Source organism: Lissotriton helveticus, chromosome 9, assembly GCF_964261635.1.
Source record: "Lissotriton helveticus chromosome 9, aLisHel1.1, whole genome shotgun sequence".
Lineage (NCBI taxonomy): Eukaryota > Metazoa > Chordata > Amphibia > Caudata > Salamandridae > Lissotriton > Lissotriton helveticus.
The window spans coordinates 189069947-189093022 of record NC_136070.1 but is presented as its reverse complement, the minus strand read 5'-3'; the positions used below and the strand labels follow the sequence as shown (position 1 = coordinate 189093022).

The window sequence follows — 23076 nt, the reverse complement described above, 5'->3', positions numbered from 1 at the left end:
GTATCAATCAATCAGAGTACTTGTAAAGCACGCTAATTACCCGTGAGGGTCTCAAGGCGCTGAGGGGAGGGGGTGCCACTACTGCTCGAAGAGCCAGGTTTTGAGGAGTCTTCTGAAGGCGAGTAGGTCTTGGGTCTGCCGTAGGTGGTTAGGGAGGGTGTTCCAGGTCTTGGAGGTGAGGTAGGAGAAGGATCTGCCGCCGGAGGTCGTTCATTGGATGCGGGGAGAGCAGCGAGGCTGGCGGAGCGGAGCTGGGGGTGTAGAAGCCGAGTCTGCTGTTCAGGTAGGCTGGTCCAGCGTTGTGGAGTGCTTTGTGTGCATGGGTGAGGAGCTTGAAGGTGATCCTCTTGTCGACGGGGAGCCAGTGTAGGTCTCTCAGGTGGGGGGTGATGTGTCTGCGGCAATGGACGTTGAAGATCAGTTGGGCGGAGGCGTTTTGGATGCGTTGTAGTCGTCGTAGGTGTTTGGCTGGGATTCCTGCGTAGAGTGCGTTGCCGTAGTCCAGTCTCCCCCTAGCGTCTGTGTCACCGTTCTTCTTGTTTCGGTTGGCATCCACTTGTAGATCCTGTGGAGCATGCGGAGGGTCTTGTAGCAGGAGGAGGAGGAGGAGGAGACGGCGTTGACCTGTTTAGACATGGAGAGGGAGGAGTCGAGGATGAATCCTAGGTTGTGTGCATGGTCGGTGGCTGTCAGTGCTGTTCCCAGTGTGGTCGGCCACCAGGAGTCGTCCCAGGCCGAGGGGGTGGGTCCGAGGACGAGTACATCCGTCTTGCCAGAGTTCAGCTTCAGACGCTGTTCCTCATCCAGCCGGCGACGGCCTTCATTCCCTAGTGGAGGTTGGTTTTGGCGGTGTGCAAATCCTTGGTGAGGAAGAGGATGAGCTGGGTGTCGTCAGCGTAGGAGATGATGTTGAGGTCATTTTAGCGGGCCACTTGTGCGAGGGGGGACATGTAGACGTTGAACAGTGTCGGGATGAGCCCTGGGGGACGCCGCAGATGATGTCGGTGGCCTCGGATCGGAAGGGCAGGAGGCGAACGTGCTGGGTTCTGCCGGAGAGGAAGGACGTGGTCCAGTCAAGGGCCTTCTCTTGGATTCTGGCTTCTAGGAGGCATGTCTTTGGAGTGAGATGGCAGACCGTGTCGAAGGCGGCTGTCAGGTCCAGGAGGATGAGGTCAGGTCCAGGTGGATGAGGGCTGATGTTTCGCCGTTGTCTAGTTGGCGCCTGATGTCGTCTGTGGCGGTGATGACGGCTATCTCGGTGCTGTGGTTTCGTCTGAACCCAGACTGGGACGGGTCCAAGATGTTGTTGTCTTCCAGATGGCGGGCCAGTTGCATGTTGACGATTTTCTTGTTGACCTTCGCCGGGAACGGGAGCAGGGAGATGGGACGGAAGTTCTTGAGGTCCGCCTTGGGCTTCTTGAGGAGGGCGTTGATTTCGGCGTGTTTCCAGCTTTCCGGGAATGTCGCTGTTTTGAAGGAGATGTTGATGACCTTCCATAGTTGGGGTGCGATGGCAGCATCTACTTTGTTGAATACGTGGTGTGGGCACGGGTCTGACGGAGATCCTGAGTGGATGGAGTTCATGACCTTGCGTGTCTCATCGTCGTTGACGTTGGACCAGGAGGTCCGGCGGTTGGCGCTGGTGGTGTTCACAGGGGAGGTGGGGTCTGGCGTAGTCGGGGCGGTCATGGTGTTGAAGCGGTCATGGATGTCAGCAATCTTGCGGTGGAAGAACATGGCCAGTGAGTTGCACAGTTCTTGTGAGGGCGGTATGTCGTTGGCGCTGGGGTTGGTGAGTTCCTTTACGATGCTGAAGAGCTCTTTGCTGTTGTGTGCGTTGTTATCCAGGCGGTCTTTGCAGGAGGATCTCTTGGCTAATCTGATGAGGTGGTGATGTTTGCGGGTGGCGTCCTTGTGGGCTGCGTGGTTGTCCGGAGTGCGTTCGTGGAAGCCATATCTTCTCCAGTTTCCGGTATGCGTGTTTGGAGGTCTGCAGCTCGTCAGTGAAACAGGTGGCTCTCTTGCTGGCGTGGTTGTTAGAGGGTTTCTTGAGTGGGGCGAGGGAGTTGGCGCAGTCGTCAATCCACTGTCTGAGGTTGCGGGCTGCTGTGTCTGGGCTGGTGGGGTCAGTGGGTGGGTTTTGGGCGAGGGTGGTGATCAGCTAGTCTTCGGTGACTTTGCTCCAGTAGCGGCGAGGAAGCTGTTGGGTGCGGTGGTGCGTGGTTGGTTTATTGAAGGTGAAATGGATGCAGCGGTGGTCGGTCCAGTGGAGTTCGGTGGTGTGGTCGAAGGTGACGTGGGTGCCTGTGGAGAAGACGGGGTCCAGCGTGTGGCCAGCGGCGTGGGTGGGTGCGGTGATGAGTTGTCTGAGGCAGAGGTTGGCGAGGTGGTCGATCAGGGTGGCGGAGTTGGCGTTGTTGTTCTCGAGGTGGAACTTCAGGTCCCCGAGGAGGATGTAGTCCGTGGAGGCGAGTGCGTGGGTGCCGACGAGGTCGGCAATGGAGTCGCTGAATTGAGCTCAGGGTCCGGGGGGTCTGTAGAGGAGTGTTCCTCTGAGGGTGGTGTAGAAGGCATAGGTAGTTTGAATCTGCCAGCCGCTCTCTCCATTAGCTTGTGAAACCCCCCTATATACGCTGGTGAGGAGTCCAACGTATCCGGACACGCAGATGCTGGATCCGGAATGACATCCTCATCCCATTCCATCCCTTGACCAGGCCTTTCATGAACATTTTCATCGTCCTCCGATGAATCATCATGGGTGTCCAATGGAACCGAAGGCTCTTGTGGAACCGGAGTCTGTGGCCGAGATGGTACCTGAGATGGCATTTCAGGAGCAGCCATTGGCGGAGCCGCAGGGGCAGACAAGTCCTGCATAGTTGGAACGGTAGCAGCAGCAGGTTGTGAACATCTTGATTTATAGTGTTGCAGCATATTGCGAAGGTCCTGCAATAATGATTAAGGAACAGATACCATGTCCCTTTTCGAGTACGGTTGTGGCTGGGAAGAACGATGATGTGATAACCACATTCCTGGCTGTACTCTCCGTCAGAATCTTTCTCCTGACATTTGACCAGAAGCTGGGAAGGACTATTCGCATAGCCATACGAGTCCTGTTCATCATCTTCTGACTCATCGTCATCCTCCTCTAAAAGCAGAGCTGGAGGCAAGGGGGTAATTCTCCTAGGAGATGTCATGTCCGGCGTGATCCTGGTCATAGAGATGGTAATCCTCTTTTCCGACGACAAAATAGTCGACGATCCCGTCGACAATGGAGTTGTCAATATTGCCGGCGTAGTCGACGGAATAAACGTCGCCGACGAAAGAAAATTCGACGACGAGATGGGCGTCGTCTATGCCATCGACGATGAGACCGTCGATGCTCCTGCCGCCGTCGTCATCAATTTTGTCGTCGAAGCCCTCGACGATGACACCGTTACCACCATCGACGAACCCTTTGTCGTCACTGCCGTCGTCGACATCCTCGTCGACGTGGTAGTCGTCGACGTCGGCGTCGCTGCCGCCGTCGGCGCCCTCATCGACACTGGTATCACTGCCGTCGACGAGTCCTTCGTCGATTGTCCCGTCGACGGTACCATTTTAAGAGCAGGCTTCAATTCCTTCGACGAGGCCTTAGTCGACGACGCCTTCATCGTCGACGACTTGGTACTTCTGTCAGATTTTCCAGAAGACTGGGAATAGGGCTTTTTGAAAGCTTGATCAGTCTTCATCCCCACAGAAGGCGTAGATGGTCCTACCCTCTCCTTTTCACCATGGTGAGGAGATTCGCCTGGACCTTGGCTCTCAGATTCTCTGGGGGTCTTTATTGGGGCCTCCACAGAAAGAGAAGGGGAAACCCTACCCTTTTTGACTAACCTTCTAGAAGATGACGCAGATGAAGAGTCCTCACTGTCACTGGAGACTGTGTCCTTTCTGGACTTCAACTTCTGGAGCCAGGTGAGAAGCCTACCCTCACGATCCCGGAGGGTCTTGGTGGAAAAGGTGCGGCAGATCTTGCAGGATAGAGGCAATAAATGCAATCCTTATGCTTATCCTCCACAAAAAGCCTTTTCTTGCCACAGGTGGAACATGGCTTAAAAAGGGCCTTCTTTTCCTTTTCAGACATCCTGGAAGGAACAGCTAACAATCCTGAAGAAGAAATCCTGAAGAAAACTTCTGAAGAGAAGAGTTTGAGCAGAGCTCAAAAGAGACTCCCTAAGCACAACGTGCGGTAGAAAATCTGAGGCTCTCAGGTTCCTTCAGGAGGGTTCTATGGGGTGAGGCTCTTTTGATTGGCTGATCCCTAAGTTTGGTCTCTTTTACAAAAAGAGGCGGATATGCTACAAAAGGGAATGAGGCCTAGGCCCTTTTCTCTCTCTTTTGTACCTACTGCTATGTTATTTTGTTACAGAGACTCCCATTCAGACGACGGGGGATGATACAAAAGCATGGGAATCTATGAAAGTTCCAATACTGTGGCAAGCATAACTACTAAATTTCTATGGTTTTGTATGAGTGAAATCTGAGTCCATCTATAAAGTCCCTGTAACCTTTGGGTTTTTCAGAGAATTTCTAACTTTTTAGTTTTTTTATTGTATTTCCTAACTATAACGTCCCTGTAACTTTTTTTGTTTTTTTTAGTTAATTTCTCGGCTATTTTATTTCCCAACTGTAAACTTTGATAATGGATGAGTGAGTGGGTGTATGAGTGGCGCTATGGGTCTGTGAATGGATGTGTGAGGGGCTGTGTGGATCTGCGAGTGGGTGTGGGAGTGGTGCTATGTGTCTGTGAGTGGGTCTGTGAGTGGCTATGTGGATCTGTGAGTCGGTGTGCGAGTTCCTGTGTGGGTCTGTGGCCGGGTTTGTAAGTGGGGCTATGGGTCTGTCAGTGGGTGAGTAAGTGGAGTTATGAATTTTGAGCATTTGCATACTTAGGGCATTTAAAAGGGTGAATTATGGACTCTGCTCTCACCAGGAGACAACAAGAATGGAACCACTTGTCACAGTCACTACAGATCAGATTGCGCTCCATTAGATCAACGATGAATTCATCTCCATTAAGAATGTCAGATTGTTTTTCAATGTGGAATATGAGAGGAAACACATTTGATATGCCTTTGCCAAGCCCAAGGAGTTATGAGCGTTTGGCTTTGCTGACATGGAACTTTAACTGGGGCACCTGCCATGCTTGTATTTGTAAGTGCTTCCCGTTTAGGCTTAATTTCTGTGAAATGCGCACCAGGGCCAGACAGAACCTAATTTTTTTTATCAGAAGAGTCCTCAGTTTTGCCGAAAGCATCTAACCAACTGGAATACTTTCATTTGGTTAATTAGTAAGTGCTACATTGTTGGGTAAATGTCTTGTTCACATTCTGCACTACAGCTGTGTAAAGAACCACGAGTAATGTTTCCAGTGACCTTATGTGCAAGTAACTTTAGCAATGTGATTTTTCTTTGAGCGTCTTCATCCATAAAGCTGTGAAAACATGAATCCTCATAAAGAGAAGCCCTACAAGACTACCAAGACGTGAATCTCCAACAAACAGGGGTGCTTCTCCTTAACTAAATGAAGTAAGTGCTTCTTTATTTGATGGAGATGTCCATGTATTCCTCTGCATCAAAACGCGCCACCAAAATGGTCTTGAAACGTGCATGGTTTCCTTTTGTTAAGCTGTTCATCAATGTGGGAAAAGGCTGGAAGACCTTTGCTTACCACTAAGGAATACAGGAATTACGGTACCAGGAACCCCACCCCCAGGGCCCAGGCACCAATGAATGGGGAGGTGGGCTGCGTGGCTCTATCCCTGGGGCCCAGCCACGACTCACTGGGTGCCCAGGAGCCCACCCAAGGCACCCACAGTGCTATGGGACTACGGGGGGGAGCCTCAAGGCAACCACGGTCCCAGCCAGCACTGCTCTCGCACACAGGGAGCAGCTGGCAATGCAGCTCCCTGCGTACAAGAGAAATCCTTTCGTCTCTTTGCCTGCCCACAGACAGAAAGAGATGAAAACTCTGCTTCCAGCAAGCAGGAGCACTTTGACAGCTCTCGCTTGCTGGAAGCAGAGTTAGTGTTTGCTTTTGCTTGGCAGGAGTGGTCAGGTCCCATCAAGTAAAAGCAAACAGCTATCTCCCTATGGGCAACTCGCAGGAGGCAGCCCTGGGAGATGGCGTCCCCAGGGCCGGGGTCGTGTATAGCCCGAGAGTTGGGCAGCACGGCCCACTCCCAATTTTTAAAGTCATTTTGCCCCGGGGAGGTGGTGGTCCCCGGGGCTTTAAGGATGCCCGGGAGGAGTGAGGTTCTGCCCAGCTCCCCTTCTTTTCTAAAAATTAAGCCAGAGGGAGGTGGTGGTCTCCGTGGCTCATAAAGCCTTGGGGGATGGGGGGGGGGGGCAGTGTACCCCCTATTTATTTTTTTGTCCCCAGGATCTGGCCCCACCTGGGGGCTCTTGTCAAAACCTGCATGGTAGCCCGCGCTTGGCTACGCGGTCAGTAAATTCCTACCCCACCCCCTTCTCTTTTAAAAAAAAAATCTTTTTATTTGGGACTCCGCAGAAGCTGAGAGTCCCAAGATAAAGATTGTAGCACAGTGACTATCAGACTTGATATACAAATTTGGATTTCTTTTAATATCTCAAAAATGAAAGATTTACATCAAATAACAACAAGCATTGGCATAGCCAATAGATGTCAGTCTGCCTGATCAGCTGTCAACTCGCCCGTCAGAGAGCGAGCGTTCTGCTTAGCCTGCAATTTACAACACGACAAAATGGTTGTCCTGAGGGCATTAACTAGTCCACCTGGGAAGTAGCTGCAATGATGGCCTCCAATCTCACCTGCTTTTGCTGGGTCTGCAATGTGAAATTGTTCTTTAAAATGATTTTTTGTAGTATGAGGCCAAGGGTGAACACAGCAGACCGGAATCGTGTATATTTGTTCTTGATCTGAAACCGTAATTCTGTTTTCTTTTTATGTATTCTCTGAACGAGACTGTGAAATTGTCTGTTTGGACAGCATGCTGCGTCTATTTTAACAATCGTGCACTATGCACTGCCCTCCAGCGTTCAGTCTGCACATAATAAATCAAACCACGATTCGTGCGAGAGAAAAGTGAAGCTTTTTCATGCGAATGCTGAATGCTGAATTCTGTTCTTTTTGTAGATTAAATGTAGCGCAGCGTGAATTAACAGTTTGTTACTCCGCTAACGCACGTGACTGATGTCAGCTCCATTTCATGCACTCTCCCCCTCGCTGCATCTACTCAGAGAAACGCATGCTGCATCGAGCCAGTGCTCCCTCACTCTTAAAGAAAACAGGGGGCATGGTTTGATATTTTTCAGAACCACTAACAAAGTAAAAACATCATTGAGAATTGGGCTGGTCATTAAGTTTGTGAAGACAGTTTTTTATGCTTTTAGATTCACCATATAAGAGAGAATCAGCTTAGACAAGCTAAGCCTTTTAGAACAAAGATGCTATAATAGGCATTACGGTCATGCAGAACATACAGTTTCAATATAAAACAACAAGCATGAGGGAGCGTGGCGCGGCCCCTAAAGAGCAGGCAAATGCACTCGTGCTTGTACGGGTATCCGCCTTGCGGAAGCGAGCAGCAGCGGCGTGAGAGCCATATGTTGTCAATTACCACGCGCGCCAGTGCTTGCTCCCGCAAGGTGTATGCCAGCACAAGCATGAGTGTGGGGAAAAGGAGCAGACCGATGGCTAAAGGCCCTCCTAGAGCTGCCTAGGCGAGACCTAAAAAGCGTGATCTGTGAACCAAATGCGATCAGTCAGTCAAATTCGGTGTAATTCCATCCAGCGGTTCAGACTGCAGGTGTGTCTAAAGACTCTAGGGAAATAACATAGGAAACACACTCCCCCCCCCCCCCCCCCCCCCCCCCTGTTTTTCATAGCCCTCAATACACGGATCACTCCGAAACTTTCCATGCAGGACAAGAATCACTAAGGTACTTGTTTTGTTAAATTTCGTGAGGATTCGTCAAACGGTGGCAAAGATATACGCAAGTTAAACACTTTACCTATGGAAACATGGTTCTACCTATAACTAACTACTGGGACATACTCCTGGATGAAAGCAGTTTTAACGTGCTGTTAAAACATCACATGGCATTGTAAATAAACAAAAAGGCTTTCTAAACAATACTAGAGATTGAACGGTCTCTAAAATAAAAGGTAAAAAAGAAACCTCTCTTGGTTCAGCGTCCTCTCATTCTGATGGCATGCAGTCTCAAAAGTCACATGTAATGTCAGGGAGAGAATGGGAAACCTCAGTAATTATTTAGAATTACAGAAGCAGGCTTTACAAACTGATTGATGGGCAAAGTCACTGTCAAACAAAACGCTGTATTTGAATTCAGCACTATGCATTTGTGGGGGCTTTTGGATACTATGTGCTGGACTGGAGGGGCCTGTGAAACATGTCAACGGGTGTTTCTTCATGGATTTGCTGGATCATGCTAACCTCTCTTGTTGACAGGGCTGTTGCAAACATTTATGGCAGCATAAAGAAAGTGAAATTTTGCCACTTACCTCTAAAATGAGCCCATATTTGATGCTACCGTGGGGCAATTAGTCGCCCTTATGCCTTAGGTAGCTATGTAAAACAGTCTGTGATTGGCAGTTGCATCAGAGGTGATTCAAAGCGTAATTAATTTGGTGAAGACACTGGTTCTTGGCGAGACGGCCATGAGATCAGTTTGTTTGATTAAAAAGCAAATTCAGGTTTTGCCACTGTAAATGCTCAAGGTGTAAAGCACAAGAGTTAAGGGGAAGCAGTGAGACATTTCACGTTTTACTCCCATACTGATCCCTTGGAATACAACACACTGACCCAAGAACTCTAGTTATGTGCAACTCAGAAAAGTTATCAAGTGTGCATAACCTGCTGCAGATGACCTGATTCAACCAAAAGAAGGTTGCGCACATGGGCTATGCACAGCACCAAGATCTACATAGCACACAACCAAAGGTAATGCATTCAATACAGCCTCCAGCCTTTTTCATCTACGGAGTCCAAGACATAAACACTTCAAACATAAAAGCACTACATTTTAAAGAAATAATGCCTCACTGTACCTTTTCATAATGACTGGGCCATTCACTACTGTTTATGTTTCGCAAATTTCCTCGTTCTTCAATCTTGTAGTGCCTGATTTTCTGATCTTCGAGCCAGACCAAGAAGTTTCTAAATTCAGTTTCATCTGTTAAATAGAGTGAAGATGTAGAAAATAACTGTACTAGTCAGTCATCCTTAAGATACATTGGTTAATATTTGAGGGAAAATTAGTACATACACATCAGTGCAGGACAATTGAGAAGCTGAGTATGCGTTGGAGCAGGTGTATCCAACCAGTTGCTCGCAAGCTACCATTAGCTAGCAGAAACCTGCAGAGTAGCTCCCAGCCTGGAGTTCATTTTTAACTAACAGCCGCAATAAATAAGTGTTGCGTTTTCTTTTTAAACGTAAGGAAAGGCTATGTTTATTTTACATGATTATCAGGGTGCAGAATTCAGAGCCTGATAATGAGCAGTTCTCCAATCAGAAATATTACTCATGTGGGTCACAGAGGTTCAGAAATGAAGCACTAAGGTATTTAACTCTTAAATAAAAGTTGTTCTTAACTCAATATTGGAGCATGAAGACAAAATGCTTTCACTAAGAGAAAATTAAAATGGAAAGTTAACGTAATCATTAAGTTTACTCTTCTATTTCATTTTCTCCCAGTTCAAAGAGTCAATAAATTACACACAGCAGGCCTCTTGCTCCCAGTGGCTGGTAGACACACTGCCATAATTATAACTGAAAAATAGCTTTTTTTTTATTAAATGGGAGAAATTTAAAGTGCAGAAAAAGGTTCCATAAAGTGCAGACAAATTGTCCCTATTACAACCATTTTTCTGCACTTCAAATTTTTCCCATTTAAAAAAATGGTTGTATCTTTGTGTTTTACATGTAATGGTGCTACGTATGACAAAAGGTATGCCCTGTGCCACAAGTAAATACAACACAGGCTCTCAGTCACCCATACACATATATTTCCTTCAGTCACACACATGTTCATACATTCCCACAGACTATGCACTCACTGACGCACATGCAATAAGACATATCATAGTAGCCCCTAATCACAGTATTTTGTACAAACCATAGTATTGGACTCCATGGACATTTGGTTTAATTTCAATGAAGCTGTGGGAGTGGGTGTCTGACAACAATGCGAGTTTCACTGATCAGAAGTAGCTCTCAATACAGAAAGATTGGAGACACCTGGCTTGGAGTGAGTTAACATATGATAGATAGAAAGACTTCAACATTTCATGTAACATACTACTGTAGGAATATTAATTATTTTTAATAAATAGTTTAATATCCAATCCTGCACAAGATGAAAAATGTAACCTTATCCTGTAGAAAATTAAAAACATTCAGGCTTCCATTTCGAATTCTATAGAAATACCCTACAGGTATTTCGGCTCCTGGAGGTACATATACTTTGTGATTTGGACATTTGTAAAGCAGATTCCCTGTAAAGTTTAGCACTAATTATTAAACGACACGGGCATTCCCCAATTAGCCTTGATTTCAGAGTGTAAACATGTGTACTGTTGTAGACGTAAGCCATATTTGTATCACTTTATGAAATGCACAAGGATACTGCAGCATCCCATGTGTGTTGGGATTTACTGCTGGACAGGCACTGCTTAGAATATCCTGTAATGAAGCAGGCAGGTAAGGTAACAGAATGGCAGAAATAACAGAACCAGCTGATGTAGATTAAACTCTTTATGGGAATAGAGGGAGAAACTACTTATTTTATAGAATAAACTATCTTATATCATACATTATAAAGGTTCATGCAAACAGTGAGGGGTTCCATAACCATCATAACCATCTAGAGCATAGGTTCATTCAGCTCCACGAAACTCATGGTGTCAGAGCGCTTTAGAAATCCCCCTTAAGATAAGATAGGTCTTCAAACTGGGGGGGGGGGGGCGCAGCATCCCTTCAAAAGGGGGGGGCGTGCATTTCACCCCACCACTTTAACTTCTATTGTTGCTTCAAGGCGCGAGTCGTGTGTCACAGCCTGGGCTGCTGCAGCTCCAGCTCGTCTGAGAGTGTCTGGAGTCACAGGTCTTTAAAGGCCAGAGGCGCAACAGTTTGGGAGAGGGGGCTAATTCTTCCAGCAATAGGAAGAGTGGACATGTAGGGGCTCTAAGAAGGGGTGAAAAATTAACAAAGCCTGGTTAACGCGTAAATGCTCTTTTAAAGACCTGTGAAGTACTCATGTGCAGCTGGCAGCTCCAAAACGGTCTATGTGTGTGCCTGGGAAGCGGTCTCGGTCCGGATGACACACATGACGAAGCCCTTTGACCCTAACGCTCTTTGGTAATTGTTATTCTTTTTTATTTTAAGGCTTTATTTATCATTTCCAATAAATTGTGCACATCACGGAAGTTGACAATTTGCACGTCGCAATTGAAGTAAAAATTAAACAGTAGCATTGATACAACATGATGTAAAATCATAAAATGCAACCCTGGTCCAGGTCCTTTTCTGCGGATGGATGCCTGTGGGTTGGGTCTAGGTGTGGCATTAAAGAGGCATCTGGGGGTTGCGTCGGACCCTGTGGGCCCAGAGGGAGGGGGGTATTATGAAGTTGAGTGTGCAATAGTGGCATTACCGACTGCCACAACATGCGGATAGCTATGTCCCTTAATTATCAGTCATTGTCAGTCTTGTTGGAATGGGGCAAATTTGTACATAAGCCTGCCAAATGTCCTGAGGGTGGGATGTTGGCGGTTGCATTTGGGCATATAGTTCGCTGGTCGTATCACAAAAGACAAGACTCTTGAGCCAGTTTGTTATGGTAGGGTGATGTGTACCTCTCCAGTGTATGGTGACCTTGTGCTTCGTGAGTAGGAGTGTAATCGCAACAAATGTTCAGGTTTCCTTTGGGATATCATGCACGTATCCCAGCAATGCTAGCAGGGGGGTCAGGGGTCAGGGTTCAGTGTCGCATCTACCATCTGGCAGATGTGTGCAAAAAGGTCAGTCCAGTAACTGCCTACATGGGGGCACAGCCATGCCAGAGGCAGAAAATCTGCGTCGGCAGCATGACATTTGGAGCAGTTTGATGAGCAGGCGGAATCAATTGGTAATCGCTGTTCTTAATGTATTCATGTTTTGTTTTTAAATGAGCAATTCCTAGTAGATCGCGAATTGACCTACCTCAAGAATATCATTGAGGTAGGTTGCAATTTGCTGCCCATTACGAATGACAGCTATCCTAAGGATAGTGACCTGCTGAGGTCAGCAGACCACCATGTCAGGTGGTGGTGGCGGTGGGGGGGCTCGATGTGTAAAAAGGTTTAGATGGGGAGCTTGGCCGACAAAAGTTTAAGACCTCTGATCTAGAGATACAAGGCCTAATGCAGACTCCACTTATAAAGTCAGGGAACTCCCCTGTGACTTGCAATATTCTTTTAATGTATAGCAGAGAGTACTTAATTCATTATAATCACATTACTCTTCCCAAAAAGGACGAAATCTGTGGTGTTTCGCTCCATCCAATTTAAGCAATAGTATGGTTGCAGATATGTAGAATGAATGTGGAGTATATAGAATATTAAAACAACAAAATTTAGTTAGTAATCTGCAAAACCCTATTATAAGCAGTTTAATTTAAAGCACGTTAAAAGAAACAGTTTTTACATATTTGCTTACATGTAGAGAGAGGGAGTCCTGTTTAGTCAACTACTGCACAATCTTATCACACTCCTGTGTACATTTTCTGTTAGCTAATACATGTTCAAAAATGAAAAGCTATTCCTCTTTTACATTGTTCAAACAGCAGTTCTAATTTTGCTCTTTAACCTGTCTTGTGGTCAGACAGCCAACATTATGACAGCACACCTCAAATGTAATACGTTATTATAGTAGAGTAGCGACTTCATTTTCTTATTAAGGGTGACCAAGTTAGTCACAACAAGAATAACGAGAACACTGGAGAGATGTTTTCATACATATGTTGCAAACTTCAGGGAAGTACAAAAAAATTAAGAAAAACAGCAGACATTCCTAAAACTGCCTAATAACACAGAGTACATTTTTAGGTTGAGCCTAGCGCAGTGCGCATGCGCTGTCTAGGAGAGGGCCTCTTTGAATCACTCCAGACTTCCTGGAGACTTCTCTGTGTGGGTCGGACTCCTCCCACACATTCCATTGGCCTTTACGTGTGGCTTTCAATAAAGAAAGCACGCAAATGGCCAAAGACGGGTGTATGTCCCGCCTTTCCTCTAAACGTTCACTCCCATGGCCTTTGGGTCTCAGGAGCGAGCAGCGGCGCGCAGGCTGGCAGCTGGTCGTGAATCAGGTTACTACAACATAGCGTGGTTGCTTTCACTTTCGCTGCCCGGCTTGTTCCTCTTTGGAATTTACTCCTTCCTGTCCTGCCAAGTAAATAGCGATCTCTGCAGCGCAGAGGGTGTGGCTTCATGGTTAGGGCGGCCGACTTTTTGAAGCTGGGGATCCATGCTCGAGTCTCGGTGCCTGCTCAAGCATTCTGTGATTCTCCCTGAGCCGTAAAATGAATGTGTAATGTAGCATGTTTTTGCAAAGCGTTTTAGTACCTTCGAGTTTGCGCTATATTAAAGTGCAAAAATAAATAAACGACACAGAACATACCGCAGACAGGGGAAGAGTTTCCCAGCATTATTGCACTCTCTTGTATTTTGTTTTTTAACTGGGAAACCTAGGATATTGAAGGCACATGGTTAGGTAAAAAGTTAGTTTGCTTTCGCTGTAAAAGCGGAACTTTTAAAAGGTTTTGTTTGTTTTATGTTAGTTTTGGCACGTCAAACGTGTAGGTGTACTTTTAAGTAAGGGATGCCCTCAGCAGCACCCACTGAGTGAGCAGAGAGCTGGCCTCTGAGGGGCAGAATGGAGAAGTGATTGGCCTGACACTTTATGATCAAAATTAATTTATTGTTCATTAGGAGCGCATTAGCCCTTTCAGGCAAAGAGTTACTCTGTGCAGCTGTCTGACTCTACCAGGGAGACAATTATAGCACCTGTCACTTCCAGAGCCTGAATATTAACCAGATCTCGCAATCAGCCACAGAAATAAAACCATTAACATCAAAAATTTAGTAATTCCCTGAAAATATAAAAATATTCATAAACTGTCAAAAATTGAGGCTATGTATTTCATAAAACACTATACAAACACAGGACACCAAACAGAAATCACGATGCTTGGACTTTTTTTCCTTTTTAGAAGGCTAGCAGCTGTAAGGCATGCAAGTACCCAGATGTGAGACCTGCGTGTCAGGCTGACAGACCTCACAAGGAGGCTGATTTTCGCATAGTGCAGTGGCCCCATCTGAAACGTGAGGGCTGTGCTGTGCTGGATGCTCCGCGCTGTTTTTCCTCATCATTGCTAACTGATGGTGGAGGGTGCTTTCGAAATCACTCCAGACTTCTCCGTGTAGGTCGGACTCCTCCCACACATTCCATTGGCCTTGGTGTGTGGCTTTCAATAATGAAAGCACGAAAATGGCCAAAGACGGGTGCAAGTCCCACCTTTCCTCTAAACGTTCACTCCCATGGCCTTTGGGTCTCGGGAGCAAGCAGCTGCGTGCAGGCTGGCAGCTGGTCGTGGATCAGGTAACTAATTTAACATAGCGCGGTCGCTTTCACTTTCGCGGCTGCGCTGGTTTTCAACATGCACCCGAGTCCATGGGGCTTACCTGCCTTAATTAGTAGCCACACACTCAGCAGTGTGGCAGCTCCTGTAAGTGCTGGGCCTGTCGCTGAAAAGGTATGTGCAGCGAAGACTTCGAGGGCTCGGCAACCGGTCTGCTCGAGATCTGTTTTGACTGAACATGTTAACCAAGCAAGCCTAAAAGGAGGAGCTTTAAAACACTTCGGTTGGAGCCATTCTCTCACCTATCTCCGCCTACTGACGTTGGACCCCTTCAAAAAGCAGAGCAAAAGCTCCAAATGCAAGCTTTTTTCTTTTTGAGTTTTTCCACAAAATACATGAAGCATTGCGGTCTATTGAGAGTAGTTAATATATCCCCACCCCCGCCCCCATCATAATCCTAATCAGCCCTTGCTGTAAAATTGTAGCGGAAACCAGACCCCGTTCAAATTTAGAATGAATGATAGGCAGTCTGGGTTGTCTGCCACTGAGTCGTTCGCTCTTTCACTCTCCCTTTCATGTAAAAGAGAACTGTCTGGCAACAGTAAACATCCAAATACAGGTGTTAATTGTATAAGATTTTGACCTGTGTGTAATTAAAGTTTTATATTATTGGTGATCATATAATCTAATTTAATATCAGAGTACAAAACAGCGGCTATGATTAAGATTCCTAGTTTTCCATATTTTGTCACAAAAATTACATTTTTATATTATTGGTGATCATATAATCTATTTTAATATCAGAGTACAAAACAGCGGCTATGATTAAGATTCCTAGTTTTCCATATTTTGTCACAAAAAGTGTAAATTCTAAAATTGTTTTAAAGGCTGAGGTGGTAATTCATACCCTGGCATGCCACGGTTTAACGCTAGTAGTGTTTGCAGTTCTAGCTTTGAATCGGGGTTAGCACAAGGGTTGTGCTTGCCAATCGCACTGTGTGTTGGGATTACAAATGTGCAGCAGTTGACCCGTTGTTTCCCACATCGAGTCTCTTTTCTGCCAGTTTTCCACACTGACTGCACAGCCACACCATGAGCCCAACCCAGAACAGAAGGTTGCTCTGGACTGACCTTGCCGTTACTCACAAGTCTCTATCTGCTGTCTTAGCCTGCAGCAGTAGATGGTGAATGTTTGGCCTTGCCCTTGTAATCTTCCACCTAGTGGTCCTTTTTGTAATTCTATGGGTGGGGATAATCTGTGAGTGCGCGACAGTAAATCACTGCTAGTAACCTTGGTAATATTCCCATACAGCAGTTTCGCATGTAAATCTGTTGTGCACCATTTAGACTTAGTGCCTCCGTGCCATTGGATACGTTATCCCCTACACTAAAATCACACACAGCTGGATATCAATGTTATGCAGAAACTTTCCCTGACTTAAATATTGTGCCCTAAATATTAAATATGAAACCAATATAGTTCCACTGGTTTAGATGGTCTATTGATTTAAATGGGAACATTTTTTCTAAATAATATTTAGGGCTATAGCACTGATGTCAGACAATATTCTAACAACTGCACACCCTTTCATGTTTGGTGTTTGTTGACGATGATGCACAAAATCTGTTGTAGATCTGGTACACGGATGATGCAAGCAGGTTTTTCAATTAAACTCTGGAGAAGGGTGCCTGGTGAATAGAGGCGTGGGGGAGGAGGGATGGGACGCCTCGGACATTGGAAAGTACTTCACTGCGTTTTTTTTTTCATAGGCTGTTCAATACTCTAATGATGCAGTCCCACACAGAATGTTGTAGTACTGTTGACTTGCATCGATGCACTTGCCTTTCTGTCTGTGCATTAAAAAGCCTTGGAATGTGTCCATAAATGTGGCCTATGGCTAGCATGCATTCCTGAATCAAAGTGCATGACCCATTGTGTAATAATTGTATAGTTCTTCAATACCTGGTGGCACAGCACCCAGGATAATATGCTGCATGGCTAAACATTTAGAAGATCCCAAAGGCGAGGCCTAGTGGCTATGCTAATACTTGATGCCTAGCTCAGGAGTGGGGCCTACTCACCTAGTGAGATTTGAGTAGGGGTGCTTAGACTTCAAGTAATGAAGATTGCCAATTATCATCCTCCCAACCCCTCCCCCAATAAATCTTTAGTAATGCTAGGTTGCAACTAAGGATGTTGGATCAGCAGAAAACACTGGAACAAAATGCCTGCTTAGGTTATGTAATTAAATAAACATCTTAGCTGAAACTGCTCCTTTAATGCTGCAACCTAATTTGTCATGCTTGCCCTTGCCAACTCATTAGCATGTGAAACCTTTGTGATTTTGCAGTACCAACCTTTTTTTACCCACTCTGCAAGATAGTTCACACATTATGCAAACTTGCCACATTACTTCATCTTGTGAATCGCAAGCTATTAATTACAAACCTGAACGGGTGGAATTTGGATTCCTAAAAAAGGCCTTGTTTGTTGGGCTATATGTCTGCTGAGAAGTGTTGAGCGAACTAGACAATACAAAACCTACATTCCTGTAAGAAAAAGTGGGATTTCAAACCATTATTCTGGCCCGAGCAGGACATCAGAAAATTGCTGGTGCCTGGAAATTTGTAAGTTCACCCCAAAAACAGACGCATTTTAAAAAGTGCAAGCACTTATGCAGAGTTGCATAACTGGCACCTGGAATGGTGTGTTCTGCTAGTCCTTTCACACGTTTAAAATGATGTCATATGGCACTGGATAATTAATAAAGTGATAGCCCACAAAACGTCAAACCTGTTGTCTCAAAGACATGGAACATTAGTGAATGAGATGGTCGTTTTAGGAGATATGTAATAATCTCGGCACTTGCTCATCAGAATGCTTGCTGTTTCACATCATGATCAAGTTATGTGGCTATCGAGTAGAGCTATAGTCAAGATGTGGCCTTAATCACCAGTGCCAAAGTGTGGTCTCATGTACAATTTCCTCATGTGAAAGGGTTGGTAAAGGCACTTCCGGACAGATCAAAAGCTATCAGAATACTCAAGATAAATCTTCGATGCATCCACTACAGTTTAAATTTGTATTTTACTTGCTTTATAAATAAGCAACTTGTGACCAACAGCCACTTCAAAGCGCTGGCGAGTTTAGGAAATGCAATCCCCATCCTAGTTGATTCACACAGTATGTAAAAAAAAGATCAGTTTACTAATTATTACCAAATACTACCATAGGTGGGATTTAACTGCTCTCATGGGAGCCAAATACTGGTGGATTAACAGGCTTTTCTTTTTTTCCTGAACGTTAATAAGCTTGTTTGGTCCCTAACCTATAATGGCAGAGCCTTCCTGTTAATACGCTTGTTTGGTCCCTAACCTATAATGGCAGAGCCCCCTACTGTTTTAGGTTTAAATCTGTCCAGTACAAACAGGCTGACCTTGCTAGATCTCCGATTGCTGCTGCATAGACAGTTTAGGATCAGAGACTAAGTACTCTGGCCCACACCAGTGTTACTGTAAAGACAGTGCATAGAAAAACGTTTTTCTCTCTGCTGTTCTGAGCCAGTGCAAGTCTAGGATAGCCGAACAATATGGCATGATTTCTTTGTTAAGGGAGAATTGTGCTGCTTAGCTTTACAGTTTTAGGATATCCTTCTTTGAGTCATTAGCATAGATGATGCTATAGTAAATCAATCACATCAGAGGACTGACAAGTTCGATATGGTTGTGTGCCTGCTGCAATGAAGGATCCTTCTCACCAACATACCACCAGTTTTGTGGTCACTGTTGTACTTCCGTTGCTAAGGAAAAGTTCAGCATCAAGTCATGCTCCAAGGTTTGCCATGTAGTTGCCCATCAGTGAACCTCCAACTTCACATAACATTTGGAAATTATCTTATCCCTGCCTCTCCATTGTAGTGTAGTTCCTATATTCCCAATAGGCTCTGCGCATTGGAATAACAAATCCTGTAGATTAGACGTAGGACTGAGGTCGACTGGGTCTCTACCGAATCTATTAGACTTAATTGCGAGTGCCAGCTAGCTCAGAGGTCACTAGAAACTTTCTCGAATTCACAAGAAGGGATTCGTTTCTGACAACCGCATAAACATGACAACTTTGTTTCCCAAGAATAAGAAATCAATCTCTAGAGTCGCGGAAACAATAGATAGCTATTTTACTCAGTCAATCGTGCATGCTTCGTTTCACCAGAGGTGCTAAGAAAATAGAGAGACGGGCGTTTTCAATAAAAAAGTATTTATTGAACATTCTTCTTTCTCAAGCATAAGAAATGTACTGCTACAATCGTAATACTGGTTATAAAGTACAAGGCATATAATACGATAAGTATTATAAAGTAGTACTGTAAAAGCATGATATGGTTTCTAAGCCATAAATTGCTTAAAACATAAAATACATGGAATGATAAAATAATGACTAAAAGTACTCAACTGGTGCTTCTAAAATATGCCTACCCCGGTGTACCTAACCTAAGTCTAGTACAAGGGAAGAAGTAAGAGAGGAGTAGCTTAAGTTTAGTATTTCTCTGCCAAGAGTCTGTCCAAGAATTCTCTATGGGTCTAATCAGCTCCGTACCTTGGTTTAGAATGAAGGAGGTCTTGTATTTCTCACTCAGGACTCCATTTCCCAGCAACCCGCAAGGGTAGCCTGGAAACACTGGAGCTGGATTTCTCGGCAGGAGAAAAGACAGCGTCTCTCAGTGAGTCAGCTGGAGGGTCGGCTCCTTCGGCACTTGCGGCTGCAGGGTGTCAGGCAAGTAGTTAGTCGATCTGCTCCAAACCACTGTGTGTTTGTCTGGGCAAATGTAGGCATATTTATACTTTGAAGGTGCCGAGTTTGACGTATGATTGGACTGAACGTCATCAACGACTCAGTTCTTCGAAAACTCCATGATTTCCTAGATAAATTAGTATTCAGGCAAGGGGAAGTCCCTAGCTGCTGAAGGCAGGTTTCTCTAAGAAATCGTTGTTGATTCTTGGAACTTAGTGGAAGTAGCAATGCCGTATTTGGGCTGCATAGACTCAGTCTAAATATGGTAATGATTTCTATGCCTATATAAGGATCGGATAATCTATACCTATATAAGGTCATGAATCGGGAAAATTTACACTATGGTCCTATATTCATTTACAACACCATAATACTAATGACTCCCTCTGTCTTAAAGGCATTAAAAAGTTGCCCTACACAAAACCAAGTGCAAAAAACACATTGTTTGCTATGAATTGCCCCTCAATGACTTATCCTTATTTCCACATCAACATACATATCAGTATGAAAAAAAGTTAGCTTTAACATACAACAGTTACATGGGGGATTACATTGCATCAAGCCTGCATATTTGCCTTACAATGTCACTGAAGATAGCAGTCTACTCAGGCAAGACAAAAGGACAACTGTACAACCAGGTGGACAGAAATAAAGGTCTAAGACCTTTACGCATGCATTCTTACACACACACCTACCTGAAGATATCACTAACATGATGTAACAATTACTTTTCATATTAATATACACAAATTATTACTGAAAAATACACTGGACAAGCCGACCTTGAATATACAAACAAAAATGGAACGGTTTCCCAGCCTCAAAGCTCTGTCTTTTGGCTCTGCTAGGGTAAGGACTGTTCAAATCCCTGTAAGTGTGGTGCCTTGCTTGCATCATATGTGGCACATGTATAAAGGGTGATTGCTTGTTGTCAATGGTTAATTTTTAAAAAGCATAAGTGCTGGGGCTCTCGTCACGAGGCAGCTAGCAGCAGCCCACTTCTCCTGTTAGTGGCGCCTAAAACAGAACCAACTACTAACCATGAAAATGGGATGGAAATGTGATCTACAGGCTGGTGCTGCAGACTTCGGAGCTGGGAAATCAGGTTCGATTCTTGGCATCGGCTCAACATCCTGTTATTCTGGACAAATCATTCAATCTCCCACTAAAGGAATATGTCCTTAACTGGTGCTCATGAAAAGCGCTGGTGTTCATGATTAAATGCCAGGTGCTGAGTCCCGGAAACCACTAGATCAAATTAAGCACCGTTTGTGGTACACTTGGTGAATGGTGAAGTTTATTTGGATTCCCTGCAGTAGAAGATAGCATCTTTCTTCTGCAAAGCTTTTGCTACCAGGACGTCTTCTCCAGAACGTGTTTTTTACATTGTGGGTTTGGGAGGAGGATGCAACCAATTATTTTCCTCAGTGTAGGCATTTCCCTTTCTGAGTAAAGCCACTCAAGTACCCTATTTCTGTGGTGGCGTTAGTTCTCTATGCAAGTAGAACAGATGGGGTGGTCATTCAAAGCTTTCATTATCACCTGGACCATTCTGTGACAAAGAAATCTTACTTGCTTGCATGCACAAGGTACTGGACTACAAAGCAAGGAGGCTTCAACCTGATAAAAGCCTTGTTAACTGTTGATTCGCCGAGTAGAACTCTTGACAGACTTACATGGCCCATGACATTCCCATTGCCAGGTGGCCAGGAAAAGAAGACAAAAGAAAGCATCATCTGGGTCATTGGGCTGCATCACTACCTTTCTTACACAAGCATAACCTATCCCACACTTACAGAATGCATGCAATGCCTTTTCACAATTTCGTAAGACTCTAGAGTAACGTCCCTTCATGTCACTGAGGGGGGTTAGGTCTGTTAGCTGCACAGAGTTAAGTGATTCCGGCATCACCTGAACTAAGCTTCCTAGCCCAAGTTACCAATGTACTTCAGAACCTCATGACATTGGAAGGTAGATGGATAGACAGTTAGAACTCTGCTGTTGCAGGTCTTAATATCAGTGACGAAACAATCCAGACCATGTGTACCTATTTTCAACCTATATTGACATTGTAGGTTTCCTCACAAGGTCTTGCATTTCATTTCTTTGTTATGTTGTCTCGCTAGGTGGATCTGGAAAAGTCTTAATTTGGGTCCACTTATGGATACATTGTTGTGAAAATAAAAGTACACTGTCTGGTTTGCTTAATAATGCAGCCATTTCTTTGTATTATTTATTTGATTTATATTTGTAACTTTTGTTTTTATTGATTGTTTTTCTATTTCGACTTTTACTCTGCAAACTGTGTGGGTTGCCTATAGTGCACTTTTCCTTGGTGGCAGTCTTTATTCAGATTAACAGCGTCATATGGGGCAACAATTCATGTAGGCCACTCCCAAAACTCAGCATTTTGTGCGGTCTCGAAGCAGTAACAGGTTTAGCTCCCCTAGGCTAGCTTTACTTCCAGAGGTGCAGCGCATTCTGTACATACATCCCGCAAGGAGAGTTAGACTACTGACTCCCCCCCCCCCCACCACCACCACCACCCTCCTCCTCCTCTTTCCCCGATCCCCTCTTTTTTTCTAGCTGGCTGCACAGGCAGGTATTTTCCATCTTTTGACATGCAGTGTCCCATAAATTGTGATCAACGGCTGGTGCCTTCGTTTAACTTCATCTTTTTGATTAACTCCAGTTGTCCAACCGTGCTAGTAAGTTTTCCCATGTGTTTTATTCCCTAGTCTCTGTTTTGTCCTAGCTCGTTGAATTCGCCTTTGTGTTATATTTCACTCTAGCACTCTACATTGTGATGTTTATTTAGAAACTCCTTCTGTCTCCGATGGTGGCCTGTGTAGCACTTATTCGCTTCAGGTAGTTTTTCTCGCCTGGGCTGTATTTTTGGGTGTGATTCGAGTGTGTCTTTCGCCTTGCCTATTTTTCAATTCCTTACTCTTCTAAACCCTTACAGGTGTCATTGGTGCTTGTGGCCAGGACTTATCTCTGTATATTTAATTCTGTGTCCTACAACAGAAATCTCTAGGTAAGCCCCATTGGTGACGTGCATTTTCTTTTGTAGGTCGCTCTTTCTAAATGTCTTGACACTCTGTCCTGATGATGGCTGGTGAAGTAAAGCATAGGGGTTGAAACAAATGCAATTCTCTAATAGGGACTGCCATAGTTCGATTAATACCCATCTCTCAGATTTGAAAAGTCTGTCATTTGAGAGACCTCTTTGCATGAATTGCTTCTACAATACAGCCCATTATCTTTAGTTTTCATGTTTTCCTTAATTCTTTTACCGGACGTTTCACCTGTCCTTCAGTGAGGTAGTCAAACTCTTTGCATTGCAACATTGCTATTCATTGCGACTGTTGCAAAAATCTCACTTTATTAATTCATTTTTTAAGATTGTGACTCATAAATCTCAATGTATTCATTCACTCTCACTCTGTTGTGGGCATAGACTTATTTAATTCATTTCATTTATTTAGATCCCGGTTTCAATTTTGACATTTTTTTCTCCTACTTAACTGTTTGATATGTCCAGCTTCCTAGCTCTGGTGGTTGTAGGGGTATTTCCATTTAAAGTGGAGACAGTCTCAGTGCAAACTGGTGAAGCCATGACTCAG

The 23076-nt window shown here is 44.9% G+C and overlaps 1 protein-coding gene across 1 annotated transcript in view; it reads right to left on the bottom strand.

Moving 5' to 3' along the window:
- RTRAF (RNA transcription, translation and transport factor) overlaps positions 1-23076 on the bottom strand; it is a 97671-nt gene that overhangs the window by 62653 nt on the left and 11942 nt on the right. The window contains exon 2 of the mRNA XM_078659742.1: positions 9092-9216. Coding sequence (XP_078515868.1) covers positions 9092-9216 — 125 coding nt within the window. The remainder of the gene's footprint in view (positions 1-9091; positions 9217-23076) is intronic.